This window comes from Salmo salar, chromosome 11, assembly GCF_965601325.2.
Source record: "Salmo salar chromosome 11, fSalSal1, whole genome shotgun sequence".
Classification (NCBI taxonomy): domain Eukaryota; kingdom Metazoa; phylum Chordata; class Actinopteri; order Salmoniformes; family Salmonidae; genus Salmo; species Salmo salar.
In genome coordinates, this window is record NC_138301.1 from 22,195,001 (window position 1) to 22,222,893 (window position 27,893).

General features: G+C 44.7%; 4 protein-coding genes and 1 long non-coding RNA gene across 12 annotated transcripts in view; 3 read left to right on the forward strand and 2 right to left on the reverse strand.

The window, feature by feature from the left end:
* The window catches only part of LOC145859054 (uncharacterized), a 13,352-nt gene extending 9,448 nt beyond the window's left edge, over positions 1-3,904 (reverse strand). For 4 of the 7 annotated variants that reach the window (XM_082957808.1, XM_082957807.1, XM_082957806.1 and 1 more), the window contains exons 1-6: positions 2,733-2,832; positions 2,231-2,334; positions 1,921-2,050; positions 462-618; positions 213-306; positions 1-93 (exon numbers count right to left, since the gene is read on the reverse strand). The exon at positions 1-93 is cut by the window's left edge and continues 44 nt beyond it. In XM_082957808.1, the coding sequence (XP_082813934.1) occupies positions 1-93; positions 213-306; positions 462-618; positions 1,921-2,050; positions 2,231-2,319 (563 nt within the window). In that variant the 5' untranslated portion in view covers positions 2,320-2,334; positions 2,733-2,832. Of the gene's footprint in view, positions 94-212; positions 307-461; positions 619-1,920; positions 2,051-2,230; positions 2,335-2,732; positions 2,833-3,162; positions 3,585-3,679 lie in introns of those variants that run through there. The other 3 variants (XM_082957805.1, XM_082957804.1, XM_082957803.1) reach the window with 3 other exon arrangements.
* Positions 3,002-4,770, forward strand: LOC106562238 (THAP domain-containing protein 11). The gene has a single exon (XM_014126987.3). The coding sequence runs from the start codon at positions 3,149-3,151 to the stop codon at positions 3,974-3,976; it is 828 nt and encodes a 275-aa protein (XP_013982462.1). The 5' UTR covers positions 3,002-3,148; the 3' UTR covers positions 3,977-4,770.
* Positions 4,771-8,325: 3,555 nt separating this feature from the next.
* Positions 8,326-11,564, forward strand: LOC106562239 (neuritin-like protein). The gene is made up of 3 exons (XM_014126988.3): positions 8,326-9,704; positions 10,666-10,813; positions 11,090-11,564. The coding sequence occupies exons 1-3, from the start codon at positions 9,650-9,652 to the stop codon at positions 11,397-11,399; spliced, it is 513 nt and encodes a 170-aa protein (XP_013982463.1). The 5' UTR covers positions 8,326-9,649; the 3' UTR covers positions 11,400-11,564.
* A 1,193-nt stretch (positions 11,565-12,757) lies between these two features.
* On the reverse strand, positions 12,758-20,727 carry LOC106562237 (dynein axonemal assembly factor 1). 2 transcript variants are annotated; one of them, XM_082957809.1, is made up of 10 exons: positions 17,894-20,726; positions 17,658-17,787; positions 17,470-17,561; positions 17,071-17,292; positions 16,811-16,977; positions 16,487-16,608; positions 16,201-16,367; positions 14,852-16,014; positions 14,562-14,624; positions 12,758-14,331 (listed from the first exon to the last, which is right to left on the reverse strand). In XM_082957809.1, exons 1-10 carry the CDS (start codon positions 18,018-18,020, stop codon positions 14,029-14,031), a joined length of 2,556 nt encoding a protein of 851 aa, XP_082813935.1. In that variant the 5' UTR covers positions 18,021-20,726; the 3' UTR covers positions 12,758-14,028. The 2 variants fall into 2 exon arrangements, with proteins under 2 accessions (XP_082813935.1, XP_082813936.1); XM_082957810.1 differs by having other exon boundaries at positions 14,070-14,197; positions 17,894-20,727.
* Positions 17,912-27,747, forward strand: LOC145859057 (uncharacterized). Its single transcript, XR_014379355.1, has 3 exons — positions 17,912-18,028; positions 26,192-26,305; positions 26,443-27,747. It is a non-coding gene; the product is annotated as an uncharacterized LOC145859057 (long non-coding RNA).
* The last annotated feature ends 146 nt before the right edge of the window (positions 27,748-27,893 follow it).

Here is a 27,893-nt window from a genome sequence, read left to right on the forward strand (position 1 = left end):
CGATGTGGTCGCTTCCTGCTTAGTCCCTTCACTGTATTTGACAGGTTTACTGTGGTGGTCATGTCAGGGAGATCCAAGTCAGACAGCCCTGTACTAGGAGGCACAAACAAAAACATGGTGTGAACGCACAAACACATCACCACACCAATAATGCAGAGGGCTGTGTGTCCTGAGTGCACCTGTGAGGATATCGTCCTTGTCTGTCAGCATACCTTGGGCGGTTGCTGTGAAGACTGGAGTTTGTGGAGGGCAGCTCTGGCTCCTTCTTGACTGGCCGGTCCTGAACCAGAAGGGATGTCTCCGGCTCTGACCAATCAGAGGAGACAGAAGAGCAACAAAGACAAAGATCACTTTACAATGGGCCCTAATGTGCCCATGATGAGCATATAATAACACATCCATTTTACCGCTAGTCAATAATAAAAACACTGACCCACACACTGTGACATAACAACACTCACCTGTCTGCAGGATCCCCCTGAGTAGGTATCTAGGTGTGATGTCATCGTCATAGAGAAGTGAGGCTGTGGCTGGTGCAGGCGTGTTTATCTTCCTGACTCCCTCTGATATTGTCCGCCTCTTACTGGGTGGCACTGGCAGGGAAAACCTGGAAGTGCTCTGTAAGAAAAAAATACAAAAATGCCGATGAACTCAACACAAGCCTTGTTTAAAACAGTTTCTCTGCCCAACACAGACAAACGGACAGAAAGACAGATCTCCAAAGTAACGCCGGGCAGACACTACAGGATTCTCTAAACCATGCTGTCTTGACAAGGATGCGATTCCATAGCTGGAATGAGCTGTGGCTCAAAGCAGCCTCAAACATTTTCAGTCAGAAATTCATGTTTGCCCTACATTTATATATATATATATATATATATATATATATACATTTTTCATTGAATAATATTGTGTGTAAAGAGCTGTAACGATTTGACACTTTGGCAAGTACAAACACATACGAGTAGTATTCATCGCTCCTGCTCGAGAGTACACATTCTGGGTGATGCGATACAATGTCATCATCTCACTGGCTCCTTCTGATAAGGCAATTTATATGCTTTAAAGGTAATGATTAAAGAATTCCACCCTGAAACGTAACTATTAGTGATTATTAGCTTATGTGGCATGTATAATTAACGTAAAGTCCAATAAGGTTCGGTAGAAACATGTGAGGGAGAGAAATGTGTGTGTGACTAAGAAGATACTGAGAACAATTAAACTGTGTATGACCTGACCTGGCTAGAACTCTGAGAAACTTACGATAGGACAGGGAGTCCTTTCAAGGTTCCTCTAATCTCGGGTAAATGGAACTGCTAGCTTGGTAGTGATAAACAGTTGATACAACTCACATACTGTTCGTATGTATGTGCGTAGGATATCTACTGTTTGTGTGGAGGTATGTGCGTAAGTAGGGAGTGAGTTATAAAATGGCATGTATTGTGGACTTTAGAGCGCTCTCTGAATAAACTGTACGGACCTTTTGTATAAGCTGAGTCTTTGCCTAATTATTATTAAACCCAGGGTCTTACAAACCTCGGGAATTAGTCAAAGCTTTAATAATTGTTAGTTATTATCATTGGGATTCAAAATTCTCATGACAGCTTCTCAGGAGAGCTCTCATTGGCTATTGCTGATCACCGTTCTCAAATATTGTCATTGCATATGTCACACTACAAGAGCATTGCAAATTTTGTGCAGATAAAAATCAAAATATTGGGATGTCTGGGACAGCTCAAAGACAGGATCGGTAGCCCTCTGATTGCGTCTCTGATCCGCTCACATTAAACAAGCGTAGCTGATGGCCGCGCACCCAGAGTAGGCAAGGACATTGGGATTTTGTCTCCAATCTCAAAAACTTGTCTGGGACAGCTAAAATTAGGGCCAAAATCACATAGTGAAGACCCGGCTTAACCTGACCTCACGAAGCTTCTTTTTGATGTTCTGTTTGAGGGCCTCCTGTGGTGTAAGGGCCCCAACATCACTCCTCCTTAGTCTGATACTACACCTGACTCTGGACCCCGGGGACTGGAACTGAGCCTGGGAGGCACTAGAGAGGACATAACACACATGGCTTATTCCATTAAAATTAAACATTTTATCTTGAGATATTACAGTTGACAAGAGAGAGCCTGTCAACCTAACAGTAGACAACCGCTTGCCAAAGCAAGTTTAGTTGATAGATAGTAGTAGGTACTGTGGGTGACACTTTTCGACAGTGTTGATTTACCTGCGGGTAATTGGGGACCTGGAGGACTCCGTTTGAATTACATTTTGCAGGAGAATTCGAGCAGACACGTCCTCGTCTAAAGAATCCATGGCATAACGTTCAGTCTGTCGAAACAGAAGAAGTCAACGTTTTATCGATATTCTGGAAATAGTTGACATGCTGACAGCTTTAATTAGCTAGCTAACTACTGGTTTAGTACTTGCTAGCTAACGTTAATGCAAATAAACATATAGCTTACTACTTCTGAAAGTAAGTAGGGCGACTAACGCGTTAAAGTTAACTTCGCTAACGGATTAAATAAAATAAATAAATAAAACCTAGCTAAGTTAGCTATCCATGCTAAGCTAAAGTTAGATATCATACGTGTTCACGATACGTTAGATTCGTGTCGCCTTTTTATGTGGAAAATCACCGTTTTGATGTGCTATTTTATGATAGTATCCTAAACTTGCTAGGATACTATCAAATAAATACAATAAAAAGCTTGCTAGCTAGTGTTTACCTTTTAGCGGGTGGCTCCCGCGTTTAAAATTCAAGTGAAAACTCGTGAGACGAGAGTTTAGGGAATGCATTATGGGACTTGTAGTTTATTTAAATTCTTAGTTCTGATTCACGCTTGCTTGGAAAGCAGTAACAATGGATACAATAGTTAAACATCTATCAACATAATAAAAGTCTGAGACATTATACACAAATACGTCTAAAAACATATGAATTGTGCGCAACACTAAACAAAATGTCATATTTTTGGTGCTACCAGCTTAGGACACAAAACAGGAAGTTGTAAGCATTGTGGGACGTGTAGTTCCGCTTCGAGGCCGATCGGCTAGATAACAACGCGAGGAAGAACGAAACAAAAATAATTTAGACAAAACTTCAATAGAATAACAAGTTTATCAGATTTTCGTTGGAATAAACATGCCTGGATTCACCTGCTGTGTCCCTGGCTGCTACAACAACTCTCATCGGGACAGAGAGCTGCGGTTCTACACATTTCCAAAGGATACCACGCAAAGGGAGATTTGGCTCAAGAACATCTCCCGGGCCGGGGTGAGCGGTTGTTTTAGTACCTTCCAACCCACTACGGGACACCGCGTCTGTAGCGTACACTTTCCCGGTGGCAGAAAGACCTATACCGTTCGTGTACCGACGCTCTTCCCGCTGAGAGGAGTGAATGAACGCAAGAACCGAAGGGGCAGGAACAGGAAAGCGTCTGTGGCGGCTGGTGTTCCAGCCCACAGTCCAGGCAACATTGTCATCACCAACGTTGTTTCGACAGCCCCAGATGCCGTTGAGACCGCTCAGAGCGATGCAGTCACCGACACAGCTGCTACTGATGGCCCTATCGTGGTGCAGATCGGCCCGGACGGCGAATACCTCGGACCAGTAAATCCAGCCGCGCAGGGTGACGGGTCCTGTTTTACTGCAGTCGTTTCCAGCTCCACTGACCTGGCCAGGGGCGACGATCCCCCTGCAGACGCCGCTGCCCAGCAGCAGACTGTGCAGTACTACAGCGTTGTCAGCAACCCGCTGGACCACGCGTACTCGCTGACCACCGGGACCACCTCGGCCGAACTGCTTCGGAAGCTGAACGAGCAGCGGGACATCATCGCACTCATGGAAGTGAAGATGAAGGAGATGAAGGCAACCATCCGCCAGCTGCGCGTGACCGAGGCCAAGCTACAGGAGGAAGTGCGCGAGCGGGACCGTTTGCTGTCGGCAGGAGCAGCGTTAAAGAAAATGTGACCATCCTTCCCACCCAAATGATGGATAACTAAAGACCGTCGCGACCTAAGACTCTAACGTGAGATGAAGGGGGTCGGTGGAGAACAGAGCAAAGCCTCTTTTAATACGAAAGCGATGAGAATTTATTTTCAATAGAGGGGTAGCAACTTGTTGGTCTACTAATGCTATTTTTGGCTAGCTAGTTGATAATAATCCCATAGTTGCCTATAAAGCATTGCCCAATTTAGTCCACCAATGTGTTTGCTAAACGCAAGCAGCCTTTTAGGGGAGTGTAAAATCATTGACGAATGCGTTCTTGTGGATCGCCTGGCTGCAACTCTGTAGCCTACTTTCGACATAGAACATTTAAAGGGAGATGGGGGAATTATTAGGCCATTGTTTTGTTGTTAAGCTGTTTGTATGTCAGTGTCTGCAGTTGAATTCTCCTTGCAGTATATTAAACACCAGCTTTTCAGCTCAGCGGCCATCCTCCAAAACAAGGTTGCTTTGTGACTCTAACTGTGGGAAGATGTGTTGTGCATCATGAAAGTATTTGTGCTTATGAGGTGCCTATTTCCACCAGAGACCTGGCTTGATCCATGGCACCATCTGGTTGTAAGACCTTTACACCACCTAAAGGTTCACTGTGACTGGTGTCTCAACCTTCTCCCAAATGGTTTGATACAGTATCTGCAGTTGGCACTCACATATGGATATTATGTTAAACTCTGACTGTTGAACTTTGAACTGACAGCAATGACTGTTCTGAAACTTAAACCATATCCATTTGAAGTAAATTTCATTTTAAAATAATATATCCTGAGTTGTTTCTTTATCTGTTTAAATTGATGCATGAGTGTTATTATGAGTGTTACTAATTTCTTGGAGATAGCTCAGTAGGCTGGATAGTGACCTGGATCATGTCATGCAGTTTATGTCTATCATTTCTATTTCCCTTTTCAATTGAAACAGACATTCTCTTAGAGAAATCCACTAAAGTGAACACCATAGGGCTCTAGAATCATGATTTAATCTTATCTTGATTATTGGCCTGACGTATGGTCAAGTTCTGCAAAAAAAATACCTAGTTAAGCTGCAGCTGGCCCAGAACAGAGCAGCACATCTTGCTCTTCATTATAATCAGAGGGCTAATATTAATACTATGAATGCCAGTCTCTCTTGGCTAAGAGTTGAGGAAAGACTGACTGCTTCACTTCTTGTTTTTATAAGAAATGTGTTGGACATTTGTAATTGTTTACTTAGTCAACTTACACACAGCACTGACACACACACTTACCCCACCAGACATGCCGCTAGGGGTCTTATCACAGTCCCCAGGTCCAGAACAAATTCAAGTAAATGAACAGCATTATACAGGGCCATGAGTGCATGGAACTCCCTTCCATCTTATATAGCACAAGTGAACAGCAAACCTGGTTTCAAAAAACAAATAAAGCAACATCTGATGGCACACTGCCTGTCCCCCATGTGAACTACTTGTGTGTTTGTACTGACATGTATGTGTAACTGATAGATACACACACTCACACACACTACATGTTAATGTTTTTAAATTTACATTTTAAGGTCTTTTGTCTGTAATGTATTTTTCGTTATGCATCGGACCCCAGTAAGACTAGCTGTCACCATTGGCGTCTGCTAATGGGGATCCTAATAAATCAAATTAAATGACTAGCTCACATTAAGGAATATCTGGTATGGGGAGTTCATTTTCAAAATAAAGTTTTAATCCTCTCACCAGACCTGCAGCACTATACAGAGACTGTAGATGGCACTACAATACAGCTTGGACATCAATGTCACTGGACTTTCACCTCCCCATTCTGTCTGTCTAGTGTCCACCCCTGTCGGTCACCTTTTCTCTATCTCCCTTGGTGGATCATGGTCCACTATCTTACCTTCCTTTGTTATATGGGACCTTATGCATTCTCGCCCCTGCCCTGTGTCACTTAGCATCAGAAAACTACATTTATAAGAATCTTTATTGTTACTTTCTATTGTATTATTTTGATGTAGATTCTATCAGTGACTTATCTTGTGACTAATTCAAATCCATTTATCATAGTTAAATAAAGGTTAAATAAAAACAATTTAAAAAAGAGAGATGTGATTCGCATTGCAAAGTAGGGGGCGTGGCGACAGTTTTTCATGCAAATATTCTAAAATCCGCATAAAAACAATACGCGCATTTTCCCACCAAAGATGTTTCCATCAAATTGACTTGTTGCTGATAAAAGGCTGTGCGTGATGACGTACTACACATAAAAATACATTTTGTGGTTAAATTCCCATGTGCCGAATAAAAAATAGAAGTTAAATGGGTTTCCACCGCATTTTCAACTCTACTGATGGTTTTCTCACAAACTATGCTGCGTTACATAGCGAGTGTGCCCGCTCTTGGGACGTGCGCTCTAGCGGTGTTGGCTAGAGCTCATGTATACCCTACATAGTGAGATTATTATTTATTTGTCAAATGGCTGCCAAACATCGACCATCATGTCACCATAACAAGACCCTCGATATTTATTGGAAAGGAGCATCAAGTTCATTACCTTGCACTTTCACCACCCTGTGAAATTCATCATAATTTATTTTATCTGTAGCCTAATAAACTGTATGGTTTCCCAAATCGTAGTGGGAGGACCACACATGTCATAGCGTGACTCCAAGTTTTTCGATATGATGGTTATTGTATCAATATTCGCGCATAAAAGCGTTTCAATCGACATATCTCGCATAATTCATTTTACTGGTACAAAAATATCCCACTATTTCTAGCGTATTGAGTTCCATCAACATCTGGAATGTTTCCCGAAAAATGTTCATCAGGCTGGTCATGAAATGTTTATATCCGACATGTACTTTACCAGTATAAAAAGGTTTAATGGAAACCTCCTTAATTTGTATGGATTTAAAAGCATTGGACAGTCAAAAACACTTTGAGGGATGTCAAATGATACAGTGTAGATTAAGGAAAGGAGACGAGGAGGCCAAGTAAGAGTGTTGATATGCACCCTCAGTCTTCTGACCAGACCACTCAGAGGCTCCACTGCTGGTTTGCAAAGGGTTTGTCTGAGGGCTGACGCCTCACATGAAAGCTCAGAGCTGTTTTGTTGGTAACCTGTATGTGTGTATGTTTGTTAGAGAGTGTGTATAGTGGGTGTGTTGGAATATTCTGTGTACATTGCAATGCTAGTTATTTTGGAGTTTAAAGACCAATGATGTGTGTAAACTGGATGACTGACTATGCAGTTTGTGAATATATGTATATTTGTTCAACTGACATGGGTACAGGAATTATGTGTGTGACAGAGAGAGAGAGAGAGTGAGAGAGAGAGATGAATGGAGAGAGGGAGGTTCCTGATCCTAATCTGGATTTATTCTCTACCCCAGGTCCCAGTAGAGTTATGTAATGACTTAATCTAGGCCTGTCAATCAAATTTACACAACTCTCCCTTCATATTTTTTACAAAACAAACAATTCATGAAATCCTCTATCAAACAATCCCATGCCAAAGCTCTCAGTGGTCATCGTGTGACATGTGTAAGTGACCACACTGCCATGCATCGTTCCAAGTGGATTTGCCTCTATTTTTAAGGATATTACATTAGCTTTTGTGGCACATTTCTTCCTTTGGTTATGTTAAACCTGTTTAGCCTTGTTTGCCCCTGTGGATTTTGTTAGCCCCTGTGTACTCTGGTGCTATATACTATACTGTCCTTGTTTTCATTGTTAGCCATTGTTCTTCTCTATTCTCTGAACAACCATAGAGATAAAGTGCATACCCTTTATCTGACCATAGTGTCCCTACTTCTTAATCTACATAAACCGACCCTCAAATCTATATAAAGATGCCATCCATTGAACTGTGGGAGATTAAACAGCAGTGTGACGATTGTGGATCTCAGCTTCCTGCCATGCTGAGACCCTTATTCTGCAATCAGATATTCAGGGATATTGTGTATAGGACCAGTATGGGGTTGCCTGTCTTTAGAACAAAAAATACATTCCATGTGTCCTAATCTCAATCCCTGCTTCCAGTTGTCATTCTGACGGTAACACACACACACACACACACACACACACACACACACACACACACACACACACACACACACACACACACACACACACACACACACACACACCAGAGGGGCATAGCAGGTATCTCCAGAGGCAGACAGGCAGTCAGATTATTCAGAAGTTAATGGTTGTATTAAACCGCAGATTACTGTTGAGATATCGTTCTTCCCATTTGTGACTGTCTACAGATGTGAAACAGGACTTATCTATTAATGTCACAGGCGTCGAAAGGATTAGACCAAGGCGCAGCGTGTATAGCGCTCATCTTTAGAATTTTAATGAATGCACTTCAAACAACAAAATAACAAACGCGACCAACAGTTCCGTCAGGTACAATAACTAAACGGAAAATAACCACCCACAAAACCCAAAAGAAAACAGGCTGCCTAAGTATGGCTTCCAATCAGAGACAACAAAAGACACCTGCCTCTGATTGGAAACCATACTCGGCCACACATGGAAAATGAAACATAGAAACAGAAAACTAGAACAAATCCCCTAGAAACAAACCAACTCCAAAACACACAAAACAACCCCCCTGCCACGCCCTGACCATTCTACTATGGCAAAATGACCCTTTTCACAGGTCAGGACGTGACAATTAATGCACCCAGCGCCAGCCATCTGGGGGGCATGGAGGGTGGAGCAGGGGGCATACGGTGGAAAGAGGGTTGTTAAAACTGTCTGTAAAATATAATGCAAAGGCTCAACCAGGAAGGGCTGGCATTGGACGTGGGACAGATGGAAACTCCACATATGATCTGTGTGTGGGTAACTAATGTTGCCTGAACCCTGTCCCCCCTCCCTGTCCTCTGGGGGCTGAGTTTCCCAGAGGATCCTGTGATTCCGAGCTTGTCTCTCCCAGGTGGGCTGGATTCTCTAATCCTCAGAAGCGGGCCATCTGCCCGCTTCTTCCCAAACATCGGATTATTTAACCCAGCACAGCCCACCTCACTGCCCTAGAATAACAAGATATAGCCCCACACAGGCAGAAACTGTGAAAATATACAGGACAGATTTACTGAGTAATTCTCAGTAAACCAAGAATAAATTCTGTTCATTGAGAAATAGTAACACCAAACATCTGGAATCTACGGGTCTGTGTTAGAAGTAATTCCCCTCTTTAGTTTTGTAAACTATGAAGCCCATATTTCTCAGGAGCTCCGCTCTCTCTTCTATCTCTCTACCAAACTATTTGTGCTGTGTTTTTTTTACCTCCACTAAATGCCCTCAATACTGAGATCGGAAATGAGAATGCTCTAATCCAGTGTGCTATGATGTGACGTCCCTGGTCCGTTGCCCCCAAGCTTTCCACAGCTTGCCCTCCACCCCTCCCCTACACACACATCCCCTGGAGGCAGCACGTCGGCCCTTTGCTCTGTTAATCCAGTGAACACTCACTACGATCTGCCTGTATGCTCTGCTCTACTCTTGAGCTCTGATGATCCAACAAATGAGTGACAGGACACCTCACTCTGAGAAGACACCAACATTCTGTCCGGGATTATAACACTGCTGTGAACGTCATCAGATCAGAGCCCATTAATTGTGTGCTGGGGCTCCACTGGACTCAGTTGGGCCAGTTGAGTATGAGGTCCCATGCCTGCACCGTGACTTTCCTCCTGCCTGTTGCTCTTTACCTCTGTAAGGATGTCTTTCCCTTATCTATTTATGTATTGTATGTCTGTGTGTCTCTGTCTGTGTGTATTGTAGTGATGTTACTTTAGTGCGGTGATTGCAGTGTGACACTTCAAAGGCAGCCTTTATCTCACTCTGCTCTTACTAGTTTCCTGTATTTTTTCTGTTCAATTGTTTTTGTTTATTAGAATATTTTAAACTGAAGCGATGGAATAAGTAGCAGGGCAGGAGTGATGGTTTGGTATGAAGTGATGGTAAGTTGGTCAGGAGAGCAGTGCAATGGTATGGGTGAAAAAGTATTTATTTCTGAATCCATTCGGAAATGAAGGAGAGAGGTTTCACGAAGTACTTATCCTAATGAAATACATGCTGTTCCAGCTTGTTCCGAACAGCGCAGTATGTGTGTGTTTATGTGTGTGTGTGCCTCCCACTGTCGTCTCTCAGGGAGTTGTGAGACAGCTGGAGAATACTATCCCACTGAGGTTAGTGCTGAGGATAGGGGCGGTACCTCCTGTAGTTTACGGAGTTACTAAAGGCCATAAGAATGTTATGTTGAGAGAGAGACATCATGCATGCGTGTTGCATTCACCCCAACCTTCCCCTGTGGTGATACTCATCTTCATGTTCTTTCTCCACCCTCTCTCAGGGCTGATGTGTGTGTGTGTGTGTGTGTTTGTGTGTTTGTGTGTGATTATGTGGTTGTTTGTTTGTATGTTTGCCAATGTGTGTGTACATGTGGTTTACACACACACACACACACACACACACACACCACACACGTGATGTAACTGTAACATACAGTATAACTGTAATATATAATGCAGGCTGATGAATGACCTTACTCCGATGCTAAAACCCCAGACGTAAATAAACAAATGAAAAGTAATCTATTAACAGCAGTGGACAACGGAGCTTATCTATCTACTGTAATTCACATTGATACTCTTCACTCCCTCCCCTCCCTCAGGTCTGGCCCCTGTGTGTTGGGCTGCTGCGCTCCCTAGCTCCTGTGGCGTCATCTACAAGAGCTTTGCTCAGTGTCTCCTCACTCTGGGGGACAGTCTGGGTGACACACAGAAAGAGCAGAGCATACAGGACATTGACACAGTCTGCAGGTGAGTCTCTCTCTCCCACTCCAACTTGACACCTACTCTGAATCACTCCAGCTCTCTTTTTCTCCTCGCATATTCTCCCATCTTCTCACACAAATAACTGTTGTAAATGTTCATCTGACTAAATCACATTTTCAGACCAAGTCACTCATACAGAATCAGACTGTAGCCCAACATGTGCTCCAACACCTGTAAACACACACGTCTCACTCCCTTACACGTCCCTCATTCACAACCTTCAGACTTCCTTAGAGTTTAGAGTTCCTTGCTCCCTTACAGATCATGGGATGCGTTCCATGTGTGTGCGAATGCGGCACTTGCCAGTTGTCCTGGAGACGCAGCGGCTGTGTGGGAGTCTCTGAGGCAAGAGTCCAGGAAGACACAGTTTTCTGGAAACCTCTATGACATGTGTGCCAGCCGCACCACACTGGCACCCAACACAGTGCCCGTGCCACCCTCCCAGAGGCCACCAACGTCAGACCAGACCAATCAAGAAACTCTAAAAGGGTACACGCATCACCTTGGACCCGCCTACACCACGCTTCTGCTCTCAGCATGCATCTCTCTACTGCTCCTGCTCAGGATGTAGCCCTGGCCTCCCTCAGACTGCTATAGGTTCTCTGTGAGCCTTGTGTTTAAATGGACTGAGCATCAAATGAACCAACACACACCTGTAAAAAACCCTCACTCCAACACACACACAAGCACACAACCCCTCACTCCAAAATGCATACCTCCTCCAACGTGCATCCACACACAACACACACACACACACACACACACACACACACACACACACACACACACACACACACACACACACACACACACACACACACACACACACACACACACACAGAAACGCAAGAAAACACTCCCAAGCGTTATGGACGTAATTATTATGCATATCATGTAAAATAAAGTTTCTATGTCAACATCTCTGTGCAATTGTCTGTATACCACCTATCATTTATAAGACGGAAGTACTGACATTACTGATACAGAGTTGCTCTATAATCTACACGATGTGTGAACTCTGTTTTTATATGTGACATGTGTAGTGGGGCAATATTTGATACATGTATGTATGCATATATTATATATACCTCACATGCAACTTGTAAATAAGACTAAGCAATAAGCCCATTTACTGAATTATCTGACTTCATAAGATAAATAACAATATGCAAAAGACTATAGTTAAACCATGTGCAATCAAGTATTATGCTGACTAATATCAAGGAATTGTCACGAGAAGTGAATATCAAAGCAAGTATTACTTAATAACTTTATGAAATGAATGGATTCACATACAAGACATAAAGCTTAAGTTACAAAGCATTAACAAGCATTATTCTAGGCATGGTCAGAGAGAGAGACAAAGATACCATAGCTTGAGCCATGGCACATTGCTCATGGGAGAGGGAGAAAGTAAGAAAGAAAGACGGAGTATCTCACCACAGCAGTCCAGGAACAAAAAATATAAAGAATTAATCTAAGACCTTTTATAATGTTTGAGTTGTTCGGATTCAGAATCTGAGTTGTTGATCAATAGCATTACTGTAAAACTAACCTCCAATCAGATATCAGACCTAAAGACCTGTAAAGACAACAGAACCTCTGCTACCCAGAGGTGTGACAATGGGGGTTGGTGAATTCTGAATTCCTTAGACAACACAGAGGAATCCTTGCATAAGTCACCTTGGGGGCGGGCCCGCCACTTTCGTGTTTTTATATGAGCTATAAAAGAGTTCACCTGTAAAATGTATTTTACTCAGCCACCAGCTGACTAAATCCCTATATTCCCCAATCATTGATTCGTGCATTGCCTGTGTGGGCACTGGGCATGGAATAGCCACCACACACAGTGTGCCTGTGGACTTATTATGTAATGATTCATCATAATGTAAAAATGATATCAGAAGCTGCACTTCACTTAGATACATGTTTGTTTTCATAGTTTCATGTGAGGTTGCTCAGAGCAGTTGCTTTAAGGGGTGCATGCTTTGTTTCATTCAACTGTGAGATGTGAAATCAGACACACATCTGATTAATCCAGACAGTTAGATTTAATAATAATTCATGCATTCATTTGTAATAAAATATATTAACAAGAATATGTATGGTGTAGCATGTAACGTGCAATGTGTGTGTATCCTGTATGTGTGTGTGTTTGTAATCTTTGCTCTTAAATCCTTTCATAACAGAAGGTCATGAGCAGATCAATTTAATCTGTCTTTGTTCCTGCCCAGCATCCCTCAATGCACCCTGACAGCCCAGGACACACTGCACATCCTAGCCATGTGTCACAGTAGGGGAGGGAGGGGGGAGAGGGAGGAGGAAAGATGAAGAGATGGTGAAAAACGATGTGAACATGGTCATGAACAGAAACAAATATTTAGAGAACAGTAGACAATCCCGACAATGCGTGTGGCTATGACAAGAGAGATGAGGAGACAGGTGGATATATTTTTTTGTTAATCCTCTTATTGGTACCTTTATTTAAAAGACCCAATCTACTAAAATCTATTCTCTAGTCTCCCTGTGACCAGTATTTGACCTGAGCACTGGGCCCTGAAATCTCACCCTCAGTCCCGGGTAGATTAAACGATAAAGAAGAGATTCTATGTGTTTTTACATTAGCAGGTCTGTAATATTACTGCTAAAACACGCAAAGAATTTGACAAAATAACTGCTCTGTTCACATTTCTGCATGATCATCATCATTATTCTATTTTCTAAACTTGTTATGTTTTTTATGTTTTATTTTCTGTAATTATGGGCCAGTCTATTGCACATATGAGGTGCACATCTGGTACTTAAGTGCCACCTAGTGATAGATTTTAAGTATTTGTAACAAGCACTGAGACAAATTCCCCATACTGTATTATAACATTTAATTTTATGAGCCCTGGCTATAATCTGACCGGGATTATCTTGGAATGGACTTGAATGCGGTTCATGAACATTTAATTTAGAACACTGAGCCTAAGAATACCGAATATAAAGTATAACCAGTAACAGAACAGCTACGAATAACTAAAACAAAAACAACATTGTTTAGTGCAGAAAATGTGTTGTGTGTAAACCCGTGGCTGCAAAATAGCTCTATAGCAGCTCTCTGTGCTTACATTGTACCTGTATTCAGCAAAACAAGGCTTTCCCAGATTGAACACCTAAACCTAGTGTTGTTAATGCTATCAAAGCCTTATGCAGGGTTAGTCCAGCTCCTCAATGAGACAACCTGGTTTGCTGGCTTCAGGGCTCTGCCTCTGTCTGGGTTCTCCCTGAGGTTCTGATATCAGCAGCTCTGGGGCATCCCCCGCCTCTGGGTCCAATGCTACTAGGTGATTGGTGGGCGATTTGTTTGACGTGTTGTCACAGACCCTGAACAGTAAAGATGAGCATTGATCTGAGGTGGGTGTGGTCTCTGTGGTCCACACTGTCCCACTCTGATGTATGATTGGATCTACATCGTTGCTGTCTCCTGAAATTACCTCTATCTTTGGCCGGAATACTTGCTGGAAACACAGGTGGTCAATTCAGACACAACACAGCTGACCCAAATTAAATACACTGCTGACTTAAATGCTGTGTTGACCTAATAAAATATTAGTATGTGAGTCATTTAGAGACTAATTGTGTGTATTTGGAATATGCCTGCTGACTATTGTACAATAAATGCTAAAGGTATTCTATTCTTTCTTTTGGATAATCAAAGTTACAGCCGAGTGTGTGGTATGTAATGTACCTGAGAGAAGATGGAGGTGCTGTCTGGATCTTCAACATCCACATCCTCCAGGTCAGGGAGATCCTGTGGAGTCAGGTGACCATTAGTCAGGGGACAAGGCTTTAGTGCTCTAAATGAAGGTTAGAGTCAAGAGCTAAATGATATGAGTCTGGGGAAGTCTGTGCTTTTGGATAAGATGCTGATGGAGAGGGACTAGACAACAACAATAAAACGTTATTACAGTGTAATAATCACTCTATTATAGTGATAGTGACTGGTAATGCTTGGCTGTGGTGGTCAGTCTGACTCACGTCAATACGAAGTGGTGGGCGTGGCTCCAGGTGGATGGTCTCCAAGTCCTCTGTCTCCTCTAGCTCAGTCACCATTGGTCCAGGACCGTGCTCCACAATTCCCCCAGCTGTCTGAGACTCTGGCTGGCCACATACTGACTGCTCTCTCTCTAACTTCTCTCTCTTTGGCTGCCTTCTTTGTAGTTGTTCTCTCTTTGACTGGTTTAACTCTAACAGTTCTTCCTTTAAGCTTTCTTCTGCTGCTTGCTCTCCATTTGGCTGATCTCCCTCTTGGTGCTCTCTCTCTAGCTGATCTCCCTCTTGGTGCTTTCTCTCTAGCTGATCTCCCTCTTGGTGCTCTCTCTCTAGCTGATCTCCCTCTTGGTGCTCTCTCTCTAGCTGATCTCCCTCTTGGTGCTCTCTCTCTAGCTGATCTCCCTCTTGGTGCTCTCTCTCTAGCTGATCTCCCTCTTGGTGCTCTCTCTCTAGCTGATCTCCCTCTTGGTGCTTTCTCTCTAGCTGATCTCCCTCTTGGTGCTTTCTCTCTAGCTGATCTCCCTCTTGGTGCTTTCTCTCTAGCTGATCTCCCTCTTGGTGCTCTCTCTCTAGCTGATCTCCCTCTTGGTGCTCTCTCTCTAGCTGATCTCCCTCTTGGTGCTTTCTCTCTAGCTGATCTCCCTCTTGGTGCTCTCTCTCTAGCTGATCTCCCTCTTGGTGATCTCTCTCTAGCTGATCTCCCTCTTGGTGCTTTCTCTCTAGCTGATCTCCCTCTTGGTGCTTTCTCTCTAGCTGATCTCCCTCTTGGTGCTCTCTCTCTAGCTGATCTCCCTCTTGGTGCTCTCTCTCTAGCTGATCTCCCTCTTGGTGCTTTCTCTCTAGCTGATCTCCCTCTTGGTGCTCTCTCTCTAGCTGATCTCCCTCTTGGTGCTTTCTCTCTAGCTGATCTCTCTCCGGATCCTCTCTTTCTGGTTGTTCTCTGTCTAGCTGCTTCTTCAGTGGCTGTTTATTCCGTAGCTCCTCCTTTTCTGGCTGCTCTCTCTGTGTCGGTAGGAACTCTTCATGGGCCTCCAGACTGTCCTCCACAAACACCTGGATCCTCTCCTCCCAGCCCGGGATCTGATTCTGTCTCTGGTTCTTTTCACTGGGGCTCTCAAGTTCTGGAGTTGTAGTGGTCTCATACTCCCCTAGAGAAGGTCAACACACCCTTATCGAACCTTCTCTACGTAGTGTGTGTGTAGCAGGTTTCAAGTGTGTGTGTGTGTGTGTGTGTGTGTGTGTGTGTGTGTGTGTGTGTGTGTGTGTGTGTGTGTGTGTGTGTGTGTGTGTGTGTGTGTGTGTGCGTGTGTGGATATGAGCGTGTGTGTGCGTACCTCTCTCTTGCAGCTCTCTGACTCGCAGTCTCTCCCTGGCTTGGTCTCTGATGGTTGCCATGGCGTCCAGACTGTCCTGGATCTTCCTTCTCTCTCGTGTTTGCCATGATTCCCTCTCCCTGCGCTCCCCCTCCGGACCCGCTGTCCCCCACGCCTCCGCACACGCCCTTCATACCGCAACCACATGACAATCATACAGCAACCAAAGACCAACATCACAGACCACACAATGACTCAACCATAAGTATGACATGCACAGGCAAACAGAGACAAACTGCTAATGCACCTGTCCTTTGGGAACACAGGTCGGTCATCCAGGTATGTCAGCTGTTTTAGACGTATGATCATAGTCTTCCTGTAGTATGGGATTTTCTTTATCACTTCATTTCCCATCAGGTTCAGCACGCGCTGAGGAGGAGGGAACAACAAGGGTGTAATCACACACACACATACACAGGCTTGGGTATATTATCAGCATGAAGCAAGAGTATTTGCATTTTATAGTCAGTGTGTCATGCGCATGGGCATACTAATGAATAAAAATGATATGATCTCTATTAGCATAAAGTACTGTTTATCTGTGTGAGCCTATTGTGAGCATGTTTCTCACCAGTTCAGGCATTCTCTCCAGCACAGTGAGGATGTCTGGGTCATCCAGCAGGTTGTGGGACATGTCCAGTACACTGAGGGAGAGGCACTGACTCAGATGCTCCACGTCTCCCACTGTCTGCAGCTTATTATGGGCTATCTGCAGGGTGCCCAGATCAGGGAGGCAGGCTGGGAAAATACTCACAAATCAGATAGATGGAGTCACACACACACACTGAGATAGCCAGATAGGTGTGGTATGTAGAGTGAGGACAGACTCACCAATGTTTTCGATGGTGTGTATGTAGTTGTTGCAGACATTGAGGGTGCAGAGCTTGCTGAGTGGTTCTAAGTTCTCCAGATTGTGTATGAGGTTCTGGTGGAGGAAGAGGCAGCGTAGGTCTGTTTGGGCCTGCAGGTTCTGGATGCGCTGCAGCCCGTTGCACTCCAGCCAGAGACACTTCAGCCCTGTGTACTCCTCCAGATTCTCTATAGTGGAGAAGCCTAAGAGGTGGCATACATAAAACAAAACATAAAACAAATAACTACATTAGAATACTACAAGAACACTAACAGCGTAGTTATATTCCACACAAAGCTTATGATTTTAATTTCTGTAAAATATTCATGCAACAATATATCTAAACCGTCCATAAACAACAACAACAATTCTACACATACCTTTGAAGTGCAAATACAGTGTGTCATTCAATCGAGGTGTCATGTAGAGTTTATTTTGCTTGCAGTGGTCCTTCAGAAATGTCTTCGTCATTCTGAGGAACATAAAGCGTCACTAGTTTGAATGCTAGACAGAACGAACAGTAATGCTAGAAGACGACTCACAGCCAATTCCTAGCTTTTAGGATTACCTTGGACCTGAGTCCTTTTCCTCTTGTTGTTGGGCTTGTATGAGTTTGTCGACTTCTGTATGTGAGGACACACAACGGTCTCCTTCGATATCGTTTGGCAGGGGGCTGCAGTTCGCCGTGGTGGCCTCCTCTGAAGTGAGAGAGGAGGATAACTTCAGACATGGCTAGACACATGCGATTATTTAACATGTTGCCACGTGCTGACTATTATGCTAAATTATAGTGAACTGTCTAACCTAGTTTACTGGAAGTTGTTGACATCGCGTTCAGCAATATTTCTGCATCTCCAGCTTGCAGGATCGTGCTGGATTCCTCGCCACTCTCTTCTTCCACCTCACCGGATTCGAGGGGTTTAGGATGCATCGTCGATAGTTAAGTGATTATTACAACTATATACTATTTACTTGTTTAGTTAACAGTTTGTGTTACCGTATTAGCCAATTGTAATAACTTGTCATAAACTCCCTATCAACTATTTTCCGGTAAAGCTTTTCTGTGTTTCCATAGCAACGGTGAACACCAAACGACGACCGCCATCCTCTCATGATTGGTTGTGCAAGCCAGAGTCATATTTAATTTAAACTTTATTTTATCAGGGAGTCATACTGAGACCAAGTTCTATTTTACAGATGAGCCTTGAATTACATAAATTAAAGAAAATACATTATAAAACATAAAGACATTCATTAGTGATAATGTGCGGATTCGATTATGCTAAACCGCGGGGCACCGGGTATGGCACGTTACGTCATCGGGTGAAATCGGGGAGGGAGGAGCGTCCTTCTCAAATCGAACAGTAATCTGCGCCGATCGGTCATTTTGTCAACAAGGCACCATGGTGCATCGTCCAGAAACATACAACATATCTTTTCCATAAAATGAATTGTTCGAATTTTCTAACTATGGTTCATTGTGAAGGCAGATAAACCGTTTTTATCAAAAGCAATCCCTTTAGCATGGGAAAACACAGAATCCTAGTAATTACTACACGTGCTTAATTAAGTCACTTTTGTTTTGAGCCGACTTTGCCTGGCTCACGCCCAGGAGGTGGCCCGGTTCCAAATCGAATACGATCAACTTTCAGTCGACGCAAAACACGCCGACACGAGCGCCCGGGCGCGATTAATCGAACCCCCTCGATGGCTCCGATATAAACTAATGTAGCCGAAACGTCTTTACACTTAAACATTTTCATTGGTTAAAAGGACTGACAGTCAATCTTTTTTTTCCCCGAGCTAAAAATATGAATATTTACACAACATACAGCGATTCCAAAATAAACGTGTATGTAATCAATGTATCCTATTCTGAATAATACATGTATTGTCGACCACAAAAAGGCAGAGACCCTATACATCTAGTTTTATTTCTAGTTATGTAATTCTATGCACTTCTATGAACTAACTCTTACAGTAGGCTTATACAAGGCTACAACGATGATTAGGCTACCCAAAACAAAGCAAGCTAACACCTTAAAGGGACAATCTTAAGTTGCGTAATTCATCTGAATTAATGAAATGTACCCATTGATTCTTGTAGAAGATAACTTATAAATGCTGCATGAGTTTAGTTCAACTGTCATACCTCATCAGAACCAAAAATACAAGCTTGTTTCAATCCAATGTTTGGAAACAAAGTACATGTAAATAAACACTATATAGCCTACAAACATGGTTAGAACTATAATGTTGATATCATGGATGCTCAGTCCTTGATTCCATAGCTGTCTATGAATGTGACATTGGTTACATTTATCCAGCCCTATCCCTCAGCTTTTTACTGAAACAGGGGTGGGATAGCGGGCCGCTTTAAAGGTTCAATATGCAGAAATCTCTCCGCCATTTGCTGGTTGCTAACATTCTAATAGTTTGCTTAATTTCAGTTTAGGTGACAAAACAAGCAATGCACTGTATAGTGTAGAGCATCAGTATACCGTCTAAACTACATTTATTGTAGGCTAAAATACAGTCAGCAGGAAATGTTTTTTTATGCTTGAACACACAACGATTGTGACAGAATCAATTAAACCATTTTTTACAACTGACGTCATAGGCTACATAGTGAGAGGTGCGTGAACCTTTAAATTGAGAGGTCTATTTGAAAAGCGTAGCTTTCTATGACGACACCTAAACCAAGGCTTACTGTTGCAACCCGTTGTCCCACGCTAGTGCAGTGACATAAGCAAGACAGAAGGGGGCAACATGAGCATGCGGGCGCGAAGCTTCACTCAAAGGGAGCTTGATGCAGTGTCCCGTTCCTCTTATTTCAAGCGCATGTTACCGGAGGTAAATCAAATGCATTGCTATGAAACATAAAATATCCGCCTAAGCCTACATAATTGCACCATAGTGTATTATTCTCATCTGGTATAAATTGCCGTAAACATGGGAAAGTCAGTGCCTTAGCCTTACCTCTGTGCCAAAAAGGTCAAAGGCTGTAGGCAAATGAACAGATGCTGGTCTATTGCCCCTCTCTAAAGACATGGCCAAATACAAAACGCAATGTTAAAGGTAGCACATTTCTAACAAAGGTCTATGAGACTGGATGAACTCACTGCTGCCATGTAGCAACTGAGGGGGTAGGCTACATCAAATAAAATAAAATTGTATTTGTCACATGCACCGAAAACAACAGGTTTAGACCTTATGTAGACCTTACCGTGAAATGCTTACTTATACGCCCTTAACCAACAATGCAGTTCAAGAAATAGAGTTAAAAAAATATTTACCAAATTAAGTTGTTAAAAAACGGACACAATAAAATGACTTAACAAAAAGGAGGCTATATACGAGTCAGTGTGTGGGGGTACAGGTTAGTCGAGGTAATTTGTACATGTAGGTAGGGGTAAAGTGACTATGCATAAATAATAAACGGCGAGTGGGGGGGGGGTGTCAATGTAAATAGTCCTGGTTTCCATTTAAATAATTGTTCAGCAGTCTTATAGCGCTCGGGGTAGAACCTGTTAAGGAGCCCTTTGGACCTACACTTGGCGCTCTGGTACCGCTTGCCGTGCAGTAGCAGAGAGAACAGTCTATGACTTGGGTGACTGGAGTCTTTGATAATTTTTTGGACCTTCCTCTGACACCGCCTAGTATATACACTACCGTTCAAAAGTTTAGGGTCACTTAGAAATGTCCATGTTTTTTAAAGAAAAGCACAATTTTTTGTCCATTAAAATAACATCAAATTGATCAGAAATACAGTGTAGACATTGTTAATGTTGTAAATGACTACTGTAGCTGGAAAAGGCTGATTTTAATGGAATATCTACATAGGCTTACAGAGGCCCATTATCAGCAACCATCACTCCTGTGTTCCAATGGCATGTTGTGTTAGCTAATCCAAGGTGATCATTTTTAAAGGCTAATTGGTCATTAGAAAACCCTTTTGCAATCAAGAGGACAAGTACATTAGAGTGTCTAGTTTGAGAAACAGACGCCTCACAAGTCTCTGGTATGCTGGCCTTCTAGGCAGAGTTGCAAAGAAAAAGCCATATCTCAGACTGGCCAATAAAAATTAAAGATTAAGATGGGCAAAAGAACACAGCCACCGGAGTCGCCTCTTCACTGTTGACGTTGAGACTGGTGTTTTGCGGGTACTATTTAATGAAGCTGCCAGTTGAGGACTTGTGAGGAGTCTGTTTCTCAAACTAGACACTCTAATGTACTTGTCCTCTTGCTAAGTTGTGCACCAGGGCCTCCCACTCCTCTTTCTATTCTGGTTAGAGCCAGTTTGCTCTGTTCTGTGAAGGGAGTAGTACACAGTGTTGTACGAGATCTTCAGTTTCTTGGCAATTTCTCACATGGAATAGCCTTCATTTCTCAGAACAAGAATACACTGCCGAGTTTCAGAAGAAAGTTATTTGTTTCTTTGTTTTATTTTGAGCCTGTAATCGAACCCACAAATGCTGATGCTCCAGATACTCAACTAGTCTAGAGAAGGCCAGTTTTATTGCTTCTTTAATTAGCACAACGGTTTCAGCTGTGCTAACATAATTGCAAAAGGGTTTTGTAATGATCAATTTGCCTTTTAAAATTATAAACTTGGATTAGCTAACACAACGTGCCATTGGAACACAGGAGTGATGGTTGCTGATAATGGGCCTCTGTACGCCTATGTAGTTATTCCATAAAAAATCTGCGGTTTCCAGCTACAATAGTAATTTACAACATTAACAATGTCTACACTGTATTTCTGATAAATTTTATGTAATTTTAATGGACAAAAAAATAGCTTTTCTTTAAAAAACAAGGACATTTCTAAGTGACCCCAAACTTTTGAACAGTAGTGTAGGTCCTGGATGGCAGGAAGCTTGGACCCAGTGATGTATTGGGCCGTACACACTAGCCTCTGTAGCGCCTTATGGTCGGATGCCAAGCAGTTGCCAAACCAGGCGGTGATGCAATCGGTCAGGATGCTCTCGATAGTGCAGCGATATAACTTTTTGAGGATCTGGGGACCTTTTCAGTCTCCTGAGGGGGAAAGTTGTTGTCGTGCCCTCTTGATGTGTTTGGACCATGATAGTTTGTTGGTGATGTGGACACCAAGGAACTTGAAACTCTCGACCCGCTCCACTACAGCCCTGTCAATGTTAATGGGGGCCTGTTCGGCCTTCCTTTTCCTGTAGTCCACGATCATCTCCTTTGTCTTGCTCACATTGAGGGAGGTTGTTGTGGTGGCACCACACAGCCAAGTCTCTGACCTCCTTCCTGTAGGCTGTCTCATTGTTGTCGGTGATCAGGCCTACCACTGTTGTGTTGTCAGCAAACTTAATGATGGTGTTGGAGTCGTGCTTGGCCACGCAGTCGTGGGTGAACAGGGAGTACAAGAGGGGACTAAGCACCCACCCCTGAGGGGCCCCGGTGTTCAGGACTAGCGTGGCAGATGTGTTGTTGCCTACCCTTACCACCTGGTGGCGGCCCGTTCGGAAGTCCTGGATCCAGTTGCAGTGGGAGGTGTTTAGCCTAAGGGTCCTTAGCTTAGTGATGAGTTTTTGTGGGCACTATGGTGTTGAACACTGAGCTGGTGGGAAAGGGAAGTGTCCAGGTGGGAAAGGGCAGTGTAGAGTGCAATTGAGATTGCCTCATCTGTGGATCTGTTGGGGAGGTAGGCGAATTGGAGTGGGTCTAGGGTTTCTGGGATGTTGGTGTTGACGTGAGCCATGACCAGCCTTTCTGTCACGGTTGTTGTCGGTGAATGAGGACCAAAACGCAGCAGGTACGTGAATGCTCATCTTGCTTTTTAATTATCTTTCAAAACGAACATACAAAATAACAAAAACACGAACGATCAACAAAAACAGTCTGGTAAGGCACAAGGCGAAACACAGAACAATCACCCACAAATCACACATACAAACACACCCTAATATATGGAACTCTCAATCAAAGGCAGATAGACAACACCTGCCTTCAACTGAGAGTCCCAACCCCAATCAACCAAACATAGAAACACACAACCTAGACTAACCATAGAATACTAAACATAAACCAAAACCCGAAATTACTAAATCAAACACCCTTTACACAAAACACACCACCCCGAACCACATAAAACAAATACCCCCTGCCACGCCCTGACCAAACTACAAAACAATTAACCTTATATACTGGCCAGGACGTGACAGTACCCCCCCCTTAAAGGTGCTACCCCAGAAGCACCTTAACAAAAAATAATCCCAAGCAACACCAACAAAAAGTCCCCTTTTCTAAAGGGAGGGAAGGGAGGGTGGCTGCCGTCAACAACGGCACTGTGCTACACCCCCCCTCCCCAACCCACCTATTTCTGGAGGTGGCTCTGGCTCCGGCCGTTCCAGGCTGTCGGGCCACTCTGGCATCGCCGGGGAGCAGTCGGGCCAGTCTGGCAATTCGGGACAGTCTGGGCAGTCTGGCAATTCGGGACAGTCTGGGCAGTCTGGCAATTCGGGACAGTCTGGGCAGTCTGGCAATTCGGGACAGTCTGGGCAGTCTGGCAATTCGGGACAGTCTGGGCAGTCTGGCCACTCCGGCAGTTCAGGGCAGTCTGGCCACTCCGGCAGTTCAGGGCAGTCTGGCCACTCCGGCAGTTCAGGGCAGTCTGGCCACTCCGGCAGTTCAGGGCAGTCTGGCCACTCCGGCAGTTCAGGGCAGTCTGGCCACTCCGGCAGTTCAGGGCAGTCTGGCCACTCCGGCAGTTCAGGGCAGTCTGGCCACTCCGGCAGTTCAGGGCAGTCTGGCCACTCCGGCAGTTCAGGGCAGTCTGGCCACTCCGGCAGTTCAGGGCAGTCTGGCCACTCCGGCAGTTCAGCGCAGTCTGGCCACTCCGGCAGTTCAGCGCAGTCTGGCCACTCCGGCAGTTCAGCGCAGTCTGGCCACTCCGGCAGTTCAGCGCAGTCTGGCCACTCCGGCAGTTCAGCGCAGTCTGGCCACTCCGGCAGTTCAGCGCAGTCTGGCCACTCCGGCAGTTCAGCGCAGTCTGGCCACTCCGGCAGTTCAGCGCAGTCTGGCCACTCCGGCAGTTCAGCGCAGTCTGGCCACTCCGGCAGTTCAGCGCAGTCTGGCCACTCCGGCAGTTCAGCGCAGTCTGACCACTCCGGCAGTTCAGCGCAGTCTGACCTCTCTGGCGACTGTTGACTGGCGGGCAGCTCTGACGACTGTTGACTGGCGGGCAGCTCTGACGATGACTGTTGACTGGCGGGCAGCTCTGACGATGACTGTTGACTGGCGGGCAGCTCTGACGATGACTGTTGACTGGCGGGCAGCTCTGACGATGACTGTTGACTGGCGGGCAGCTCTGACGATGACTGTTGACTGGCGGGCAGCTCTGACGATGACTGTTGACTGGCGGGCAGCTCTGACGATGACTGTTGACTGGCGGGCAGCTCTGACGATGACTGTTGACTGGCGGGCAGCTCTGACGATGACTGTTGACTGGCGGGCAGCTCTGACGATGACTGTTGACTGGCGGGCAGCTCTGACGATGACTGTTGACTGGCGGGCAGCTCTGACGATGACTGTTGACTGGCGGGCAGCTCTGATGATGACTGTTGACTGGCGGGCAGCTCTGATGAAGACTGTTGACTGGCGAGGCTGGGTTGACGCACTTGTAGCCTGGTGCGTGGTGCTGGTACTGGGTTTACCAGATTATGTACACGCACCTCCAGGCTAGTGCGGGGAGCGGGAACAGGACGAGTCGGACTGGGTTGACGCACTTCCGGGTCCGCACGAGAGACAGGAGCTGGAAACCCAGGGCTATGGAGGCGCACAGCCGGTCTAGATCTTACCTCCTGCACAACCCGCCTTGGCTGGATGGAACTAGTAGCCCTGTACGAGCGGGGTGCTCGTACAGGGCAGACTGGGCTGTGCAGGGGCCTGATGGTAGCCGTGCGTAGAGCGGGAGTTGGGTAGCCTGGTCCTCGGAGGCGTACCGGCGACCAGATGCGCTGCGCAGGCATCCTCCTACCAGGCTGGATGCCCGCTCTAGCACGGCACCTGCGAGGGGCTGGAATAACGCGCACCGGACTGTGCGTGCGTATGGGTGAGATAGTGCGCTCCTCAGCGAAACATAGCGCTCTCAACCCCATACGCTCCTCCATATAACCACGAGTAGCTGGCTTCCGGCTCTTCTTACGCCTAGCCAAACTACCCGTGTGCCCCCCCCCAAAATTTTCTTGGGGGTGCCTCTCGTGCTTCTCCTTCTGCGCGTACTTGGCCTCGTACCACCGCCTCTCTGCCTTGGCTGCCTCAATTTCCCACTGCGGACGTCGATAATCCCCAGCCTGATGCCAGGGTCCGGCCCCGTCCAGAACTTCCTCCCAAGTCCACTTCTCCCGCCAGTCCAACTCGAACTCCGTCTGCTCCTTCCTCTGCTGCTTGGTCCTTTGGTGGTGGGTGATTCTGTCACGGTTGTTGTCGGTGAATGAGGACCAAAACGCAGCAGGTACGTGAATGCTCATCTTGCTTTTTAATTATCTTTCAAAACGAACATACAAAATAACAAAAACACGAACGATCAACAAAAACAGTCTGGTAAGGCACAAGGCGAAACACAGAACAATCACCCACAAATCACACATACAAACACACCCTAATATATGGAACTCTCAATCAAAGGCAGATAGACAACACCTGCCTTCAACTGAGAGTCCCAACCCCAATCAACCAAACATAGAAACACACAACCTAGACTAACCATAGAATACTAAACATAAACCAAAACCCGAAATTACTAAATCAAACACCCTTTACACAAAACACACCACCCCGAACCACATAAAACAAATACCCCCTGCCACGCCCTGACCAAACTACAAAACAATTAACCTTATATACTGGCCAGGACGTGACACTTTCAAAGCACTTCATGGCTACTGACGTAAGTGCTATGTGGCGGTAGTCATTTAGGCAGATTACATCCGGGGCAGGGCTTGTTGTAAACCAGTACTCCTGAAGTTAAGCTATATGGCACTACCTCCTCTAAAATATGCTTCCAGGGACACTACTACCTCCAATGATGACATTAGCCAACTGTTAATCACAGTTTTTTTGTATACACAGCGTGAGGAGCAAGGAAGGGTTTATGATGCAGTGTTCCATCTCAGGGAGGGGTATGAACCCAAAGTGTCACGTGATGACAAGGCTGTGAACCTTACACTGAACATTAATAAGGAGGTAAGTATTAACAAAGCTTCTTCTCTGGGCCATAATCTTTCTGAAGATGTCCCTTCATTTTTGCCAGTCCACGTAGAACTCTTACTGCCCATTATTGATGTCAATGATTGATTAAGCATTTTGTCCTGTTGCACCAGGAAAGGGGTAGACGGGTGCCTGTCCTCTCATCATCTATGTACGGCTGGCATGTAGACAAGCCCCTGGAGGCTCCCTACAAGATGAATGCACGCGTGCAGATGGTGAACAAGGGGTTCTTCCGATCCCGAGGGACCTGTATCCCACTGGAGACAGAAATGGGAGAATTGAATGAAAAATGCAAACCTTAATAAAAGATGCAAAATGAAACTTTATGCACTGTAGGATATATATGCCAAACGCATACACACACTCGTATACATTTGCACCCGGAAAGACAGGATCTGGACAGAGATCAGCTAGAGAGCTAGCCAGTGGCGGTTCTAGACCATTTCAACTGGGGGGGCCAGTTGTACTGTTAGAGGGGCCAGTTACATTAGACGTTATTGTTGTCATATCGTTTTCTTCACTGCATTGCAGGCATTAGCAGGCAAAAGACCATGTTCATAATCATCATCGTTGCCACTGTCTAATAACGGATGTAAAAAAAGAACGATAGCAAAAATTAGTTAGCTAAAAATGATTTCATACTCCACATTTAGGGGGTCCAAAATTGTTGTCACAGGGCACTCCCCCCACAGCACCTGCATCTTGTTCTCTCAGATACATTGCATACCACACACAATGAAAGAGGAAGAACCTGAGAGAATGTATTCTCTATTGTCTGACAGCCCTCTGCTGCATGCTATTTGTCAGGTGCACCTGAGAGATGACCCTCTGACCCCTGACCTGCTCCTGATCCTAAAGTTCACATTACAAACAAGGAGGGTTTTCCATCTGTCAAAATGACAACTTGTACTTGTAAATCACAAACGTTTACCTGCTGATCATACAATTCATTTAATTTTGCAAGGATGGTCACGGGAGACTAGATCCTCATAAATAAGCCACATTAAACCATGCCGTTGTCAGGTTCGCTGTCAGCATGCGTCACGTTATCCTATTTGCTCAAGTGATACTGTTTGCTTTTGGCACGAGTCATTCTCGTGCCGAATTCCTTTGAGCATATTTTACTCTCAGTGGGCCTCTGTGTCGTCTGAGTTAACTCGTTTTCTAGACGAATGTCGCTCTATCAATTTTACGCACAAGCTGGGGCAAGTTGTACTGTTCGAGGGGCCAGTTACATTAGACGTTATTGTTGTCATATCGTTTTCTTCACTGCATTGCAGGCATTAGTAGGCATAAGACCATGTTCATAATCATTCCACAATTTATTTGCATTTTCTGTTTAATAACGGATGTAAAAAAAGAACGATAGCAAAAATTAGTTATGTAAAAATTATTTCATACTCCACATTTAGGGGGGCCACAAGGGGGTCCAAAATTGTTGTCACAGCCCCCCCCCCCCCCCCCCCCCCTAGAACCGCTAGTGCCACTAGTTGGTCAGAAGGTTCAAATCAACGTATCATATCGTGGTGTAGATGTACTGTAGATCGAATTGCACTCAATACAT

Excerpts from the sequence above, each read along its gene's own strand:
- LOC106562239 (XM_014126988.3), top strand. The coding sequence starts at position 9,650 with ATGAGGTCCCATGCCTGCACCGTGACTTTCCTCCTGCCTGTTGCTCTT. Across the intron at positions 9,705-10,665 it reads GCCTGTTGCTCTTTACCTCT|GTCTGGCCCCTGTGTGTTGG; the intron begins GTAAGGATGTCT and ends CCCCTCCCTCAG. Across the intron at positions 10,814-11,089 it reads GACATTGACACAGTCTGCAG|ATCATGGGATGCGTTCCATG; the intron begins GTGAGTCTCTCT and ends GCTCCCTTACAG.
- LOC106562238 (XM_014126987.3), top strand. The coding sequence starts at position 3,149 with ATGCCTGGATTCACCTGCTGTGTCCCTGGCTGCTACAACAACTCTCAT.
- LOC106562237 (XM_082957809.1), bottom strand. The coding sequence starts at position 18,020 with ATGCATCCTAAACCCCTCGAATCCGGTGAGGTGGAAGAAGAGAGTGGC. Across the intron at positions 17,788-17,893 it reads AACAACTTCCAGTAAACTAG|AGGAGGCCACCACGGCGAAC; the intron begins GTTAGACAGTTC and ends CTCTCACTTCAG. Across the intron at positions 16,609-16,810 it reads TGGAGAGAATGCCTGAACTG|CGCGTGCTGAACCTGATGGG; the intron begins GTGAGAAACATG and ends CCTCCTCCTCAG.